The 17,808-nt window shown below is 40.9% G+C and overlaps 1 protein-coding gene across 1 annotated transcript in view; it reads right to left on the reverse strand.

Moving 5' to 3' along the window:
• LOC128624350 (receptor-type tyrosine-protein phosphatase mu-like) overlaps positions 1 to 17,808 on the reverse strand; it is a 251,324-nt gene that overhangs the window by 24,628 nt on the left and 208,888 nt on the right. Inside the window, exons 20-22 of the mRNA XM_053651932.1 lie at positions 16,744 to 16,831; positions 14,784 to 14,860; positions 9,868 to 9,904 (exon numbers count right to left, since the gene is read on the reverse strand). Coding sequence (XP_053507907.1) covers positions 9,868 to 9,904; positions 14,784 to 14,860; positions 16,744 to 16,831 — 202 coding nt within the window. The remainder of the gene's footprint in view (positions 1 to 9,867; positions 9,905 to 14,783; positions 14,861 to 16,743; positions 16,832 to 17,808) is intronic.

Raw genomic sequence — 17,808 nt, forward strand, 5'->3', positions numbered from 1 at the left:
TCTGTCGTCTACTGACACTTTGAGAAACTGCTATGTCAAGCGATTCATTATTCAGCATAGAAATTTAATTAAGGTCAGCAAGTTTGGGGTGATTTTGGGAAGCAAGGTGAAACCTCACACGCATTCCAGGAATACTTTACAGTTAGAAGAACAACAAATGCATCCCAATAAACCTTAGGCGAGCGGTTTTGGCAAGCGGAGAAAAATAAATAAATAATAACTTTCTGCTGAAGTGTTATGTTTGTGGCAAAAAAAAAAAAAAAAGGGAGGAAAAAAATGCAAACACTTCCTGTATCAGAAAAGCCCAGCTGTCAGGAGCTGCTGACAGTCATTCCTGCAAGCAGCATGTCACTTTTCTGAAGTGTGTGTTTCAAAGAGAGGTAGTGAGAGAGAATTTGTGTGTGTGTGTGTGTGTGTGTGTGTGTGTGAGAGTGTATAGCACGATGTAAAATGTGCTGATACCCCTCTATAACCAGCCGAGTGTAAAAATGCTTGATAGACACAACGTCTCATCTTTCTGCTATCATTAATATTACATGCTAGCCACACTCATCCTCCTATCACCCTCTCTCTCGCTCTCTTTCGCTCTCTCTCTCCCCTGTGGACTATCACACCTCACCTGTAAATGATAAAACTCTAGTAGCAAACCACAATCAGCCATGAGGGAAGGATTTTGAAAGTGAGCGAGATAAAGGTGGGGGAGACTTTTCCTTCTTTCTGCCATCCATCCGTCTAATATCAGTCTGCACAAGCTGCTTAAGAGACCCCCAAACCGCAGCCTGGTGCCAAAGCCGGCATCATTATAGCGCATCCACACAGTCTGAAGAGCAGCTGAGTATGTGTGCATGTGTGTGTGACCCTGTGTTATTGATGAGACCTGGGTTCCGGAGGGGATTACAAGAGCAGATGCCAGTTTATCAGAACCTCCTGGACACACACACCATACACTCTAAGCCTCATTAACACACTCACTTATTCATCAGCTACACGCACACACACATGCATACACGCTCCCACACCAAACTCCCAAGCATCATTAAAGAGCATCATTAAACAGTCGCTCTGGTCACTGTTGTTTCTGTTTAACTTAAACCGCTGAAATATGAGGTTAGGAAATGAAATCGGACAATAAAGTCAGACCGAGGCGCAGCGAGAAGGCCGAGAAGTGTCTCGCTGCGGAGCCGTAGACTGATAACGTGAAGTGCTTTCGAAATAAAACATGGTATTGTATAAAACTAAGTTAGCATTAGCTAGCTACAAACACAACGAGACTATTTTAAGTTAGCCGGCAACATGGCTTTATGAGATGTCACGCAATTTATTTTCACTAGCATACTTTCAAAAAATATCAATGTTAGGTATCCAGACGGTACTTTAGCATCCTAAATAACGCCGTTAAATACACGCTAGTGCTTTGGTTAATGCTGGTGAGTTTCTTTACATTACCCAGCTTACCCATATGAGCCACTAGGTAACTGAGTTATCATTAACTGGCTAGCAGTGTTGTGTAGCAGTGTAACTCTTTTCTGGGGAAAGTAGCCAATTAATGCTCAGAAAGTCTCTAGCAGTCACCTGATGACGTCATAGACAAATCTGCATAATTACCGAATCATCACAATCATTTGCATTCAAAACATGTTGTACAAAGTTAGAAGATTTCTGAAAACACTTAGAATAGAATAGACTTTTATCAGAGTAGAAAATAACAGATATAACATTTCTTATAGGTAGAAGTCGTCCATGCTACCACAAATTGGCAGAAACACACAATGATGATTGGTTGTTGGTAAATCAAAAGTGATCAGTGATTAGTCATTGGTAAAAAAAAAAAAAAAGTGCGATCAGTGATTGGTTACTGTTAAAAATTGTGATCAGTGATTAGTCATTGAAAACAATGGCGATCAGTGATTAGTCACTGGTAAACCATTCTAATCAGGGAGTAGTCATTGGTATACAATGGTGATCAGTGATTAGTCTTTGGAAACAAAGGTGATCAGTGATTAGTCATACAGTAACAATGGTGATCAGTGATTAGTCACTGGTAAGCAACGGTAATCAGTGATTAGTCATTCTGGAAACAATGGTGAACAGAGATTAGTCATTCTGGAAACAGTTATGATCAGGGATTAGCCACTGGTAAAAAAAAAAAAGTGTGATCAGTGGTTAGTTACTGTTAAAAATTGTGATCAGTGACTAGTCTTTCGGAAACAATGGTGATCAGTGATTAGTCGTTGGTAAAAAAAAAAAGTGTGATCAGTGTTTAGTCATTGGGAACAATGGTCATCGGTTATTAGTCATTCTGGAAACAATGGTGAACAGTGATTAGTCATTGGTAAACAATGGTGATCAGGGATTAGTCATTGGTAAACAATGGTGACCAGTGATTAGTCATAGGTAAACAATGGTGACCAGTGATTAGTCATAGGTAAACAATGGTGACCAGTGATTAGTCATAGGTAAACAATGATGATCAGGGATTAGTCATTGGTAAACAATGGTGACCAGTGATTAGTCATAGGTAAACAATGGTGACCAGTGATTAGTCATAGGTAAACAATGGTGACCAGTGATTAGTCATAGGTAAACAATGGTGATCAGGGATTAGTCATTGGTAAACAATGGTGACCAGTGATTAGTCATAGGTAAACAATGGTGACCAGTGATTAGTCATAGGTAAACAATGATGATCAGGGATTAGTCATTGGTAAACAATGGTGACCAGTGATTAGTCATAGGTAAACAATGGTGACCAGTGATTAGTCATAGGTAAACAATGGTGACCAGTGATTAGTCATAGGTAAACAATGGTGATCAGGGATTAGTCATTGGTAAACAATGGTGACCAGTGATTAGTCATAGGTAAACAATGGTGACCAGTGATTAGTCATAGGTAAACAATGGTGATCAGGGATTAGTCATTGGTAAACAATGGTGACCAGTGATTAGTCATAGGTAAACAATGGTGACCAGTGATTAGTCATAGGTAAACAATGGTGACCAGTGATTAGTCATAGGTAAACAATGGTGACCAGTGATTAGTCATAGGTAAACAATGGTGACCAGTGATTAGTCATTGGTAAACAATGGTGATCAGGGATTAGTCATTGGTAAACAATGGTGACCAGTGATTAGTCATAGGTAAACAATGGTGACCAGTGATTAGTCATAGGTAAACAATGGTGATCAGGGATTAGTCATTGGTAAACAATGGTGACCAGTGATTAGTCATAGGTAAACAATGGTGACCAGTGATTAGTCATAGGTAAACAATGGTGAACAGTGATTAGTCATAGGTAAACAATGGTGATCAGGGATTAGTCATTGGTAAACAATGGTGACCAGTGATTAGTCATTGTTAAACAATGGTGACCAGTGATTAGTCATAGGTAAACAATGGTGACCAGTGATTAGTCATAGGTAAACAATGGTGACCAGTGATTAGTCATTGGTAAACAATGGTGATCAGGGATTAGTCATTGGTAAACAATGGTGATCAGGGATTAGTCATTGGTAAACAATGGTGAACATTGATTAGTTATTGGTAAACAAAGGTGATCAGTGATACTCATGTGCTATATAGCATTAACCATTGCTGAACCATTTGCTATCATTACCTAGCTAAAAAGTAGAGATGCACCGATGTATCTGCCGACAAAGGGAATGTTCCCGCTATGTTTAAAAACATCTGATGATCAGGGCCGATTATATCCTGTCAAGGCTTTTTACAATTCAGTCACTGTTAATATGAATTAATAACATTCTTCAATAAGTTAAGAAATCTTATTTTAATCTTCAGAATTGAGTTCAGGTGTTAATGTTAATTACAGTAATGTGTTTTCTGTGTATGAGACCAGTTACTGTCAAATTTGTTGAAATGGAGAGAATAAAGTTTTTATTTGCATTTCTTTCATAGTTCTTTTAAATTAATTATTATTAATTTATAAGAAGGCATAAAAGGCAGAACTATCGGTATCTGTATCTGTATTGGCTGATATCACTCGATTATCACTCGAATAATCGGTTATCGGTATCGGCTGAGAAATTTAGTATCGGTGTTTCTCTACTAAATACCATTATACAAAACATAAATTTGTAGTTAGTTCACTAACTCTATATCATGTACGTCATGAATTCTACTTCAACAGCTTGTGTTGGTTTTTTTTGTTGTTGTTTTTTGCTGTCTTTATGTGCTTTTTGTTTAAATTCTCATGTGCCTCTGTCTTGGTCTCTTGCTCTACTGTGTCCACCTCTTCTATGTTTAGTCCTTGATTAGCTTGTCTCTGTATACCTTTATACATACCTATAACATTAATCAACAATATTAAAATATATATGCACACTGATTTAATGCCCAGTATGAGGCTTGCTCTGCGGTGCTTTAGCTGGATGTCCCTCCGTTGGTCGGTGTATCTGTGCTCAGATTGTCTGGGTGTGCAGCCAAAGCTATTTGGAATGCATGCATGACGAGGATGAGGACCTGACGTCTGCAACCGCCTGTCTATTTAGCAAAACTGTCAAGGTTTTATATATCAAGGTGATGGTCTTTTATCTTAGAGGTCTTTGAACAGAGACAGCAGTCATACATAATATCCTTACAATGGAGACGTGCTCTAAAACTCAGTGTTTCTCTCAAACACACACACACACACACACACACACACACACACGTCTGTCCTGTGGCTCAGTCTGTGCAGGGCTTCCCACTTTCTTCTAACTCAAAGAGACAGATATCCCCTTCCCCTTCACCACCTCCTTCCTTTTTTTCTCTTCTTTTTCTCTTTTTTCCTCTCCCTCATGTCAGCGCTGTAGCTGCCAGGTGAGGATGATGATGATGATCAATAATGTAGAGACTTGAGGTCGAAGAGAATAACAATGTTTTTCCAGTGCTCAGTCTATTGGCCACTGCTATAAGGGGAAGTGGTCTTAGTATCTGCTTCCTGTTGCCTTTGTTTTTTCTGTTATTGTTGAGGAATAACCGAAACTTTTGTTCAGGATTTCAGAAGAAACAAGGATGAATCGAGTGAAACACAAATGCAGTAGGGACGCAGATAAGAGACAGAAAGAGAACGCACGATGGAGGAAGAGATGGTAAGAAGAGTCGAGGAGGGACAGACAGAAATGTAGTAGTGGGGACAGACTGAGACATAGAGAGAAGGAGAAGTTGGTGGAGGCCTGAGGTAAGCACAGAAAAGCCCTCCGGCTGTCACTGTCTGATCAAACCCAGAGGATGAAGAAGCGAAACTCAGCTATAGTCATGACAGTCCTGAAGCGAGAATAAGTGGTATATAGTAGTGAGAGGAAAAGAGATATATGAACAGGAGAGAGGGCGGAACAGGGACAGCATGAGCCGAGGAGGACGGATGAAGTAGCAGGGAAATTATAGGGAATGAAACATTGTAGGGAAGATAAACACATGCAAGACGGAGTACATCAGACATTATGAATATATGCATGAGGCAGGTGGCTTTACACGCCACAGAGAAGGATGTACAAATCCGTTCCAGATACTCAACCGAGTTCCAGAAAAAGAGACAAACCTGTAAAGAACAGCTGAGTGTCCTGTGGAGACGGGTGTCTGGAACACTTTTTGCAATGTTTCCTAAACGTGTGCACGTCTACTAGACTGAGATGCTTTCCTGTGGACATGTGTGCGGCGAACAACTAAACACTAACAGCTTCCAAACGTCTCGACTCATCAGGGAGGAATTAGAGATGTAGCAACAGGTTAACTGACTCGTTTCTTTCCAGCATGTTGCAAAAAACAATGATGTTTAAAATATTTCCCAGTAGGTAAACGAGGAATAAAAACACTCTGATTTATTACTGAACAACACTGCATCGGTTTTTCCATTTATAGTTACATTTAATGCTAAAGAACGTCCAGGTTAACATAGGGCAGGGGTAGAACCTATTGCTCGAGAGCCATATATGGCTCTTTCAGTGATTGCCTATGGCTCAACCACAGCAAAATCCACGGTGTTGATTTAATACCCAGAGTGCTGAATTCACACTCTACAGAGTTCATATAAGTCCACTGTACACAAATGAACACACTGGGTGTTAATTCAACACTAGGGATTTTACTGTGACGGCAGGACAAAAGAATAAATAAAAACAATCACGAATCACGAAAGCTAGTGTGTGAAATCAATTAAAACTCTACATATTACATTTTTAAAAATATTACATGATTCATAATCGATGCCCGTTTGTCATGTATACACCAACCTGGGGCACAACACGCTCAAATTTCACTGGACGACGTGAAGGAGAGCGGTAATTTCCCGGTCTAATTCATAAATCGGTTGAAAACTATATAGCCAGTCTGTTTTCAGTTTTTAACAAAGGTGAAATGGTCCGTTCTTTCCAGTCCGAACGGACAGACGAATTTGCATATTTGGAAGTCGCATTAATGATACGGTAATGGTAAGTAGTGTTTAATTTACTTTTATTTACGTACTGCATCTTGTATTGTTTTTATCATTTGATGTAAATATCATAGTTGGGTAAATGAAGTCTCACCTACAGGCCTATTAGGTGAAGTGCAGGCTGTTAGGTCAAGAACATGCAAAATGCCAAATGGCCTTTATTACATTACCACTTTTTTATGATTATGCAATAGTAGTAAAGATAATAACTATAATAAGGAGAAGACATATATATATATAAACATACAAAAAAATGTATACTGTTATCTGGCTCTTTAAAGAAAAAATCATATATATATATATATATATATATATATATATATATATATATATTTATTTCCTTTTATGTCTCTGCCAGCTGAAAAGGTTCCCGGCCTCTGAGATAGAGCAAGGTTTGTGGTGCAGTAATACAGTATTACTGTCATGTCACAGCAAACCAGTGACTACATTTCCCATCCTGCACTGCGGCCTACAAACATGGCCGCCATGGACCGCAATTCCCAGAACACTCACCTTTATTCTAATCACGAACACCTTCACCCAATTCACAGCACAATCACAACCAGTTTAAAAGTACTTTCTATGCATTCACTCGTGGTGAAGTATACGTGCAGTTGCCTTCTGTCTCTGTCGTTACCAAGCTTTGATAGCGTGATTGTTCATTCTGGTTTTGCCCATGTTCTCGTTTATGACCTTGTCTCTTTGCCTTGCCTAGTTTGGACTGTTTGCCTGATCGATTGACCCTTGCCTGCCTATGTACCGTGATTTCTGCCTGATCCTGTGTACTTATTGGATTAAACTAATTAACCTGCACTTGCTTCCATCTCAGCCTCCATTACGTGACAATTAGGCCGACGGAATGCCAAAGAGAGACAAAATACCTGATTAATGCTTCATGATGTAGCACAGATCCCTCACTGAATGATACCTAGCATTAGCTATCATCCCTCAGAACACTAACATGAACATTTCTGCATTTTCACAATATAACATTTAAAACCTTTACACATGGGTTGCTTTGCTTTATATATCTATCGATGTATCAAAATCCATTTTGATGTGTTTTTGCACATCACTGAAGCTGAGTATCGGTATACAGTAGTATTGCGTAGGCTAGCTGCCAGGCTATTCCGAGATGCTCTGCTGAGCATGTCTTTCATATGCTAGATCCTCCGCTACGGTGGGTTGAGTGTGTGTTTTAATTGAGACACGGAGGAATGAGGCATGCGATGCTCTAATAAACAGGTACTTATGCGACTCCCCTCTCCTCAATGACAGATTGGGAGGCCATTAGAGAATGCGGCATATTCCAGACACAAACTTTTCACATGCAGCAGTCCTGCTGCAGCTCCAAATGATATGATTTAGCATCTAACTGACTTAACCTGCGAGGTCATTGGACTTCGCCGGGGCGCCTGCTCTCCGCACTCCAGATAGGCCGAGTGACAAACACGCAGGCCTTAATTCCGTTATTTATTATTCTGCTCGGCTCGGCTCACGGCCAGGCCTGATTAATTTCCTTCTTTCTCTCTCGCACACAAACGCACACACACACAGCCGCAAAACTTTAATGCGTACCATGTGTATAAATCATATTCCTTATAAAACTAACACAGACAGGCTATTTTTAATCACTAGTTCACTTTCAGAGAGTATGCTATTACTCCACTCATTACTCACTCATAAAGTCAAGAGCCTGAATGTGACTGATACTTAACATAAATGAAATCAATGTCAACTTCTTGCTGCTAATGATATGCACAAGGCATTTGCAAATGGAACACTCTTTCAGCCACCTGCAACATGCTCACTAAAAATACCAATCTTAAAAGAGCTACTGATATAGAAAGCCACAGCGATCCATAGCCCAAAGGCAAGGAGAAGAAATGTAGCTACAGTATGCTATCTGGGTAAGACAGATGGCATACTACTAGACACTAGACAGCAGTGGGTTTCTGCCCTCCTTGGTTGGTAGCTATTTCTGTAACACATGCTTATGTGTTTTGACGAGCCCTGGTCCTGATGTGGGCTGCAAAGCATGTTATACCTACGGTCAAGCATGGTGGTGGAGTGTGATGGTGTGGGGATGCTTTGCTGCTTCAGGGTCTGGGCAAGTTGCAATAATTGAGGGAAACATGAATTCTGTTCTCTACCAGAAAATCCTAAAGGAGAATGTCCGGTCTTCAGTCTGTAAATTGAAACTCAAGCACAGCAAGACAATGATCCAAAGCATAGGAGTAAGTCCTAGTCCTAGAAGTGAGTGAAAGACTGATCTCCAGTTATCGGAAGCGATTGGTTGCAGTTATCGCTGCTAAAGGTGGCACAAACAGATTTTAAGTTTAAGGGAGCAATTAGTTTTTCACACTGATGATAGGTGTTGGATAACTTTTTTTGCTTCAATAAAAAAATTGTATTGTGTGTTTACTCAGGTTGCTTTAGTTTTATGTTTTATTTCGTTTGAAGATCTAAAACTATTTAGTAAGAGATATACACAAAAACAGAATAAATCAGCATGGGAGCAAATACCTTTTCCACAAATGTCATAAATGTAAATGTATGTACTTAAAAACTATTGGTTGTAGTTCAGGAACTGTAGTTTTTGTTTAGTTTCTGATGCAGATCCTATGCTGTCGTATCCAGTCACGTGTATTCACGTAGATTATGTATCTGAACACAATCAGGTTCAGGAACGCTACAGGAATGACAACATTAGCTCAGAAAGGGAAACGTTTTCACAAATGTTCTAACATCATGGCTTGTTCAACAAAATGTCAACACAAGGGAGATACGAATCTGTGCTGCTAGTCAAAAAATGGTAAGTAAATGGTGAAGTACCAGTACAAAACATGTTCACGTGTAACCACTTTACACATTTTAGGTGAATATCTCAGCCCTGGACCGTCCTGTGGTTGGATTGTCTTGTATATCGGCTTGCACCTGTCACGATTTCCCCTCGAGCTAGCACAGGAGCACGTGCTTGTCATCGGTTGTTTCCCTTATGTGTCATCATTAGTCTCAGCTGTATTGTGTTCACCCTTGATTACGTTTGGTATTTAAACCCCTTGTGTGTCTATGTTCAGTGCAAAGTATTGCGTGTATTTACCGTACCAAGCCGTGTTATATTGTTCTCGTGTCTGGTTTTTTGATCTCGTTTCTTGTTTCTCGTTTTGTGCTTTGCCTTGCCTGATTCATGTCCGTTCGCCGGACCCTTTGCCTGTTCTGACCACGCCTATGCTTCACGATTTGGATTTGGTCTGCCTGTCTCTCCTATAATAAAGCTCTTATCTGCACTTGCATCCGTCCTATGCAATCCGTCCTATCCGTCACTACGTGACAGCACCCATATTGCTTGAGAGGCATAATAAACCCATGCTACGCATATAACACATTTCTATAAACACGGTTGCAAACACACACTGAAACAATCAGAAATTCTCACCTTGTGTAGCAATGTAGTGATTTGGCCGGTGGTAGCCCTGTAATTAAAGAGAAACAGAGAACAGCTTTAAACAAAGGCTTAAATCTGTTGTACTGTATGCTTTTTACACTAGGACAGAGGGGGTGTCCTCTTTCATATCGTTAACAAATCTGCTGGACACATCAGCTTAAGCCTTATTAAAGTGTAAATATGCAGCAACGCTACTGATAGCTGGACTAGCGAGCGTTAACATGCAGTACACAGATAAGCAAGAAAATAAATAGACAAAGTAAACAAAGCTCTGAAAAGTCAGCAATTTGTCAACAAGTCATTAACAATGCAGCCCATACTGTTTACTAAGGACTTTGCCCCACACACACACACACACACACACACGCACACACATAGAGAACCTCACACTGGACAAATAAAACTTGAGAGGATTAGTGCTTAATCCTTGAGAGAAGAGTCATATCTGAAGGATTATCAGCAGTTATATTGTTTTGTGAGTATGTTCATGCTGCAGTGGAGGTGTGTGTGGGGGGGTGAGCGAGGGAGAGAGAGAGAGAGAGAGATGAGGGTGAATATGTCGATGGAGGTATAGATGCTACCACTCTCTTATCTATAACATATTCACTTTAATACCAGTCGAACGCGTCTCTGGATAAGAACATCCCTCTCTCTCTGTCTATCTGTCTCTCTCTCTCTCTCTTCAGATTTGAGCTGTTTTAATGCCTGTTCTTTCACTCAACACTAAGCACTGGGTTGTTTGTTCTTTTATGTGTTCACTGTTGCCTGAAAGATCGGATTAAAACTACAGCAATGGTAAGAGCCAAACGAGTGCTCTTCTCTCTCTCCCTCTCCTCTTCTCTTCCCTTGTTCCTTCCAGCTCCCAGTCTCTCACTGATGAAGGTGTGTTCAAATTCCTGAGCAGTCATTATGGTGAGACCTTTCTAAGTAAATGTAAATGACAAAAATGACCATTACAGTAAAAGCCTTCAACTTTCAATAACTCTCTGTCTTAGACACACACCCACACTCCCACACACACTATAGATCTCTTTTTAACACACTTCCAGGAAGGAAGAAAATGCATGCAGCAAACAAGGCAAATGCATACGAATGGCCCAGAAGTTGTCTAAATGTTGAGGCAGGGTGCCATCAATAAAGTTTATTAAGAAGAAGGAGTTGTGAGAGGCATGTTAAAAGCCTTTCTTTCTTCTTTACTGAGGAGAGGAGGGGGAAAAAAAAGCTCCATCCATTCGCTGCTCGGCTGAGCCATGGCTAAGTACCCCAGCAAAGCCTTTTTCAATAACAACTCTCTTTAATATGTATTTATTCTTATCTAATAAAAGGCTTGGGCTTCATGGAGGTCTTCACATAAGCATTTAGTTTTAAGCACAGGAGTACATTTGTGTATGTAGGTGTGCATCTTAACGTGCTCTATATACAGCTATGTCTCAGTTAGCTGGTGTTCACTGGTTCTAGGGACAATTTCATAACCATATTTTCATTCCTATTTTCTCTGCAATTGGGTCACCCGCCAGTTCCCACTCATCAGCCACGCTCATGCTGCATCACTGGGCAGTCTGAGGAAAGTGCTATATAGTATCTGCCCTTTTCTGACTGGATAGTGTCACTGTGACTGGCAGGGGAGAGAGAGTATGCCACTCCCTCCCACTCAGTGAAGTTCAAACCCAGAGAATGAGGAACAGTTAAGAAAAAGGATGAGCACTTTGAGAAGTAACTTTGAACCTGTTCATGAGATCCATCCCATCCATCCATTTTCCATACCACTTACAGGGTCATGGGGAGTCTGCATAAAGTATCTCAGTAAACTCGGGGCACAATCACACACACATTCAGACACTATGGACAATTTGGAAATGCCAATCAGACTACAGCACATGTCTGTGAACTGGGGGAGGAATCCAGAGTACCCGGAGGAAACCCCTGAATCACAGGGAGAACATGCAAACTCCGCGCACACACACGATGGTGGCGGGAATCAAACCCCCAACCCCGGGAGTGTGAGGCACAAGTAGCTATACGCTACTCTTGATAAATCTAAAAAGACATCTTTACAGTCACAACAAACAGCATGTCCAAAAAGTCACGAGCCAATGGGAATTTGTTGACCAAATACTACATGTCGATCCGAATATGTTTCGCAAAATCCGCAAAAACGTGATACAGAGGCTGAGAAAATGAGCAGAGCGTAACGGTGAACATGTAGTTTTACTCTCATTGGTTCATGACTTCTCAGACGCCCTGTATATATAGTTCTGAAAACTTGAACTAAAAAAAATCTGACTTGAAATGATTCCATTTAGCATGTATCTCAATCACAAGTTGCAGCATTTTAAAATCACCTATTTTCCATACCACAGGGGAGCCTGGAGTCTATCCCAGGGGACTCAGATCACAAGGAAGGGACACCCTGGACGGGGTGCCAACCCATGTCAGGGCACAATCACACACCCATTCCCACACTGCAGACAATTTGGCAATGCTAATCAGCCTACAACACATGTCTTTGAACTAGGGGAGGAAACCGGAGTACCTGGAGGAAACCCCTAAAGCACAAGGAGGACATGCAAACCCGGAGGTGTGAGGCAAACGTGCTAACCACTAAGCCACCGTGCCCCCTAATTTGATTACACTTAAAAGTAAAAAGGAATAAAAGATTCATTTAATATAGATTTCATTCCAACTGTAGTGCAAGAGCATTGTGGACATTCACTGTGTGAGGAAATCACACTTAGGTAGCAAAGTTTTAGACGTCTTTTGACAGACTGACTGCTTGAGCACAACATTTGGTAAACTGCCTAGTTATCCGACATGATATTTGCAGAAGGATAGCCTCGGCAAGATTTAAAATAGAAACGTAAATAGAAACATATCTTTATACTTCTGCTTTCTTAAAAGTCATACGTCAAAATATGTCATAGGCAGAAAAATCAATTTCTGGCCAAAACTTGATTTTTCATCCGTTCTTTTTTTTTTTTCCAGATTTGTTTGCCATGTTGACACCTGACAGTTTTCCCTAATCCACCACACATAAAATAACTTAGTAGTTCGGCTCCTAAATATCTCTGACCCAGCACTGACACCTAATTACTGGCATAGGGATAAGTGTGCTCCTGTGTGTGTTAGTTATTAGAGTAGATACCCTCTCTTGCTGTGTATAACTAAACGATTAAAACTCCATCCTGAACAGTTAGATTCGCACAGCATCAGCAACGCTGTATACCGGCAAAATGTAGGCGGAAACAACGTTTTGAGAATTAGCCATGAGTTCCAAGACATCACTGACATTTCTTCACAGGAAGTTAAGTCAATTAGAGACCATCAATTTTACATTATTATATTGAGGCAGGGTTTGGTGTGTGCAGTGCATATGATGAATCATGCGCTCCGGATGCAGTCGTCAATGCTCAGCTCGTGATATACTGCGATTGAGTCACTGAGGAACTCGACTTTCTTCCTGCCTGAGTATAAAAGTTTCTAAAGCACTTTAGTGACTAACATGGTCTGCATAAACTCTGAGGCTGTCTGCGTAGGAACTGCTGGAGCAGGAATAACCAGCCATGACGTTCAACACAGGAGTGTCAGGCTTTATACATTAGTCATTGTCATACATCCTCTCACTAGTTCTTTTTCCATCTTGCACAGTCACTTTGTTTTTGTTGTTGTTGTTGTTGTTGCTTTATCCTGTGTCATGTTATTTCTCCGCTTTGTATTGCTGGCTCTCTTCTGTCTCGAAATGCATCTTTCCCTGGCACAGGATGTAGTGTTAGTGTGTGTTATAAGCTATAAGTAGGTATTTGTCAGTGTCACCTAGAATTCACACTAAACACAACACATGTAGAGTGTAAGCTGTCCAAGACAGAACATTAAAGATACAATGATAAGAAATACCCCCCCCCCCCCATTTGCGGAAATTCCATTTCCACCAATTGCGACAAAATTATTTTTTTAAATAATAAAAAAGTCTGCCTTAATAAAATACTCCTAAACTTTTTATTGACTTATTATTACCACGGTGAAGTTGAGTTCATATTAACCATTCATTCCAATGGTAGCAGAATTGAAATGCAGCCTTTTCACCACTTTCATTAGCATATACATTATGAATAGGACACACAGTCATGTCTACGCTCCTGGATTTTAACCTCATATTATGTCTGAACAGTTTTTAGATTCGTCTCATTGCCTTTAATTGGTGTTAGACTCGAGTTTTGAATTTCGAATGTTTCTTTGAGAGATGAACTCGCGGCAGCTGTTGAGAATATCACACAAAAATCTCATTAACCGTGTGCACAATTTACGCAGTTGCACATGCGAATTAGGGCTGGTTATTTGATATCTTCATGAGTCATGCCTCATGAAGTTGGTGTGTGTTAAAATGCTGAAATGAAAATGAATCTGTTTTGTGAGACAGGCGTTAGACAGCTCAATATCTTTGGGTGTGAACTGGCTTTTAAGTACCAGCATGTGTGTGTTTTGTGGTGTTTGTGTGTTTAGATCGATATGAAGTGTTGTTGTGTCTTTAATTCCGTCTCTTGCTGCGGTGTTCTGTTGATTGTGTGTGTGTGTGTGTGTGTGTGTGTGGGCACTGCTGTGTGGGCATGTGTAAGACTGTGACCCTGTCCCTCCCTGACCCTGTCTTGTACTGTGTGGCCTCTGCTGAACATGCATGTGTGTGTGACTATGTACTCTGCCCTGTTTCTCTGTGTGCATGCTGAGAGTGCAATGTGTGTGTGTGTGTGTGTGTGTGTGTGTGTGTGTGTGTGTGTGTGTGTGTCTTCCTATGTCCTATTTCTCCTCCCTTTACAGCAGGTTATTTTGTAGGTGGTGTGTGTGTGTGTGTGTGTGTGTGTTTGTATGTGTGCTGTGACCTTTACATAGAGGTGCTGGCTGCTTTCTGTACTCACATCAACATAATTAGCATTAATGTAATCGGAGCTCTGCTCGCCCTCCAGGCTCTGCAGACGCACGCGGGAGTGATCATCTAGAGACAAACACAAACCCAGAAACATCTCGTATTACACGCAGACAAAACCACAGAGACAGAGAGAGAGAGTGAGAGAGAGAGAGAGAGAGAGAGAGAGAAAGCGAGAGAGTACGAGAGAGACATATAATTATAACTAACAGTTGCTTACTCACCCGGCTTTCATATTAACTTCACAAACATCAGGACACACACACTATAGCTTAAAATTAACCATCATACTTTATATTAAATATCCTTGAGAACTCTTTTATTAAACTAAAAAGGAAAAGCGTTCTTCGTGTAGGTGCAAGGAAATAATGAGCAGTGCTGCATGATGTATAATTAAGGAGGGATGCAGCAGATGTGTAACTAGATTTGTAATTACCTTCTTCAAATATGTTGCACTTATTTACACCAACAGGAAGTGCACTAAGCAACATTAAATATTGTTTGTGAGTACGGTATATACTTTCTCTCTCTCTCTCTCTCTAGAAGTAGCTCTTCTGTGGTATCGGACCAGACGGGATAGCCTTTGCGCCCCACGTGCATCACTGAGACTTTGGTGCCCATGACCTTGTTGCCGGTTCACCGGTTGTCCTTTTTTGGACCAATTTTGGTAAGTACTAACCACTGCATACTGGGAACACCCCACAACACCTGCTGTTTTGGAGATGCTCTGATTCAATCGACTAGCCAGCACAATTTGGCCCTTGTTAAAGTTGGTCAGATCCTTACACTTGCCCATTTTTCCTGCTTCCAACACATCAACTTCAAGAACTGACTGTTTACTTCCTGCCTAATATATCCCACCCCTTGACAGGTGACACTGTAACGAGATAATCAATGTTGTTCACGTCATTTGTCGGTGGTTTTAATGTTACGGTGATCGGTGTGTGTGTCTATTTACAGCTGCAACCAAAATGATTCAACCCCCATTGCAAATCAGGTTTATTGTCAAACTTTACAGACTTTCAACTGTTTGCAATGAACAAATCAAGCAAAAGCAATTGAAATAGTTCCACACAATGAATGCTCCAAGTGATTTCCCCAAATTCATCTGAAAATGCAACTTACAATGATTTCTCCAGTTTCAAAATGATTATTATCATTATCAAATTATTCAATTATCATTATTAATTTATTAAATTATTCAATCACTTCATGGCAAGCATCTTTAGTACGTAGTAGAGCACACTTTTGCTGTATGACCTGCTGCAAACGAGATGCAGAGCCAGACACCAGTTTCTGGCAGCGTTCCTGAGGAATCTTAGCCCATTCCTCATGAGTAATGGCCTCCAGTTCAGTAATATTCTTGGGTTTGTGTGCTGGAACCACCTTCTTCAAATCCCACCAGAGATTTTCTATGGGGTTCAAGATAAGTTGCATTTTCAGTTGAATTTGGAGAAACCACTTGAAGCATTCATTGTGTGGAACTATTTCAATTGCTTTTGCTTGATTTGTTCATTGCAAACAGTTGAAAGTCTGCACATTTTGACAAACCTGATTTGCAATGGGGGTTGAAGATCTCTGCATATAGTCTAATTTACAATGAAACCTTACATCAAAATTTTTCCAAGGTTTAATTATGTCAGCAGTACTTAAAGAGAGTTAAGATAAAGTGGAATGTAATAAAATGCTATCATCGTATACTCCTTATTTACATTGTTTACATCTCACTGTATTTCCTCTGACTTTTCTATATGGCTGTGCACATCCTGGTTAGGTGCAAAACGTTGGCGCAGGCATGCTATGAGAGCACTTCTCAGACTTTGATGCTAATAGACAAGCCTGTGTGTCCTCTGCTAAGCGAGACCTGTCTGATATGTGGGAAATGAATGCGTCTAAGGAGCAGCATTATGTTCCTCCGTGCCGGGACAGACACGGCTCTCTTTAATACGCACATGCGATGATGTTTCCATAGCGATTCTTCATCCGGTTCTCATCTTTCTTGGCAGAGTCCCATGGTGCAGACTGTCCCTCAAAGAAGCTCTGAGAAAAGGTGGGGGGAGACAGAAACAGAAAGAGAGGGATGAGACAGGGACAAGGAGAGAAGGCGTATGTGAGAAGTCTTGTGTCAGCTCTTTACAAAGTCATAAGTGCAGAACTGGCTCTGTGTCTATAATAAAGGAAGCACAGGGGAAAGAGAAGTGAGGGAGAGAAAGCATTAGGATCATTAGAACATCTGATGAGACCATGTGGCAAGGAAGGCAGGAAGCACCGTGTGCTGTGTCAAAACGAGGGCCCATTACAACGCTCGCTACTCTGTGTCACATCCAAATCCTTCTCCAAGTGACGGTCTTAGCAAACTCACGAGCCTCTCAAATGGATACCAAACACAGTAAGGGAAAAAACGGGCACCCTCACACGGGCAGATTATCTTTCTGATCTTAGCAGCTGTGCCGCAATTAATCCAAATTATGAAAATTTATTTCGGCGGTTCACGCTGTGAAGGGACGTGCGGGGACCCCGACCACGCCATGCTGCGCAAACACGATTTCCAGCCGTCAACATCAACACTGAAAACAAGGCCAAAACTGGTGCAAATTAATATTTATCCTACTTCCGTCCCTCAGGAGCAAGGCAGCAGCCACCACAGCGCTTATGCATATTGAAAGTCCTGCTTCATTTGGATTACAGAAGATTGAACCGAATGCAAAAGTTCAGTGCTTCTGAACGTGACATACATTAGGAGCGCTGGAGAGAGAGAGAGAGAGAGAGAGAGAGAGAGAGAGAGAGAGACAGGGAGAGAGAGAGAGTCGGATTTCATTTCATTGTTACCGCAGGATTAGCAGACTTCTATCTGCAGATGATGACTGCATTAATACTCTGCATATCTTCTCTACAGTGTCTAGATGTCAGTGTGATTGGGATATGGATTAAAGAAGCCTTCAAATCTCTAGCTGATGAAAAATGAAAAACCCTCGACAGACACCAGATGTTAATTTTTGACTTCTGGATCAGTTTTC

The sequence above is a fragment of the Ictalurus furcatus genome, chromosome 20 (genome assembly GCF_023375685.1).
Source record: "Ictalurus furcatus strain D&B chromosome 20, Billie_1.0, whole genome shotgun sequence".
NCBI lineage: Eukaryota > Metazoa > Chordata > Actinopteri > Siluriformes > Ictaluridae > Ictalurus > Ictalurus furcatus.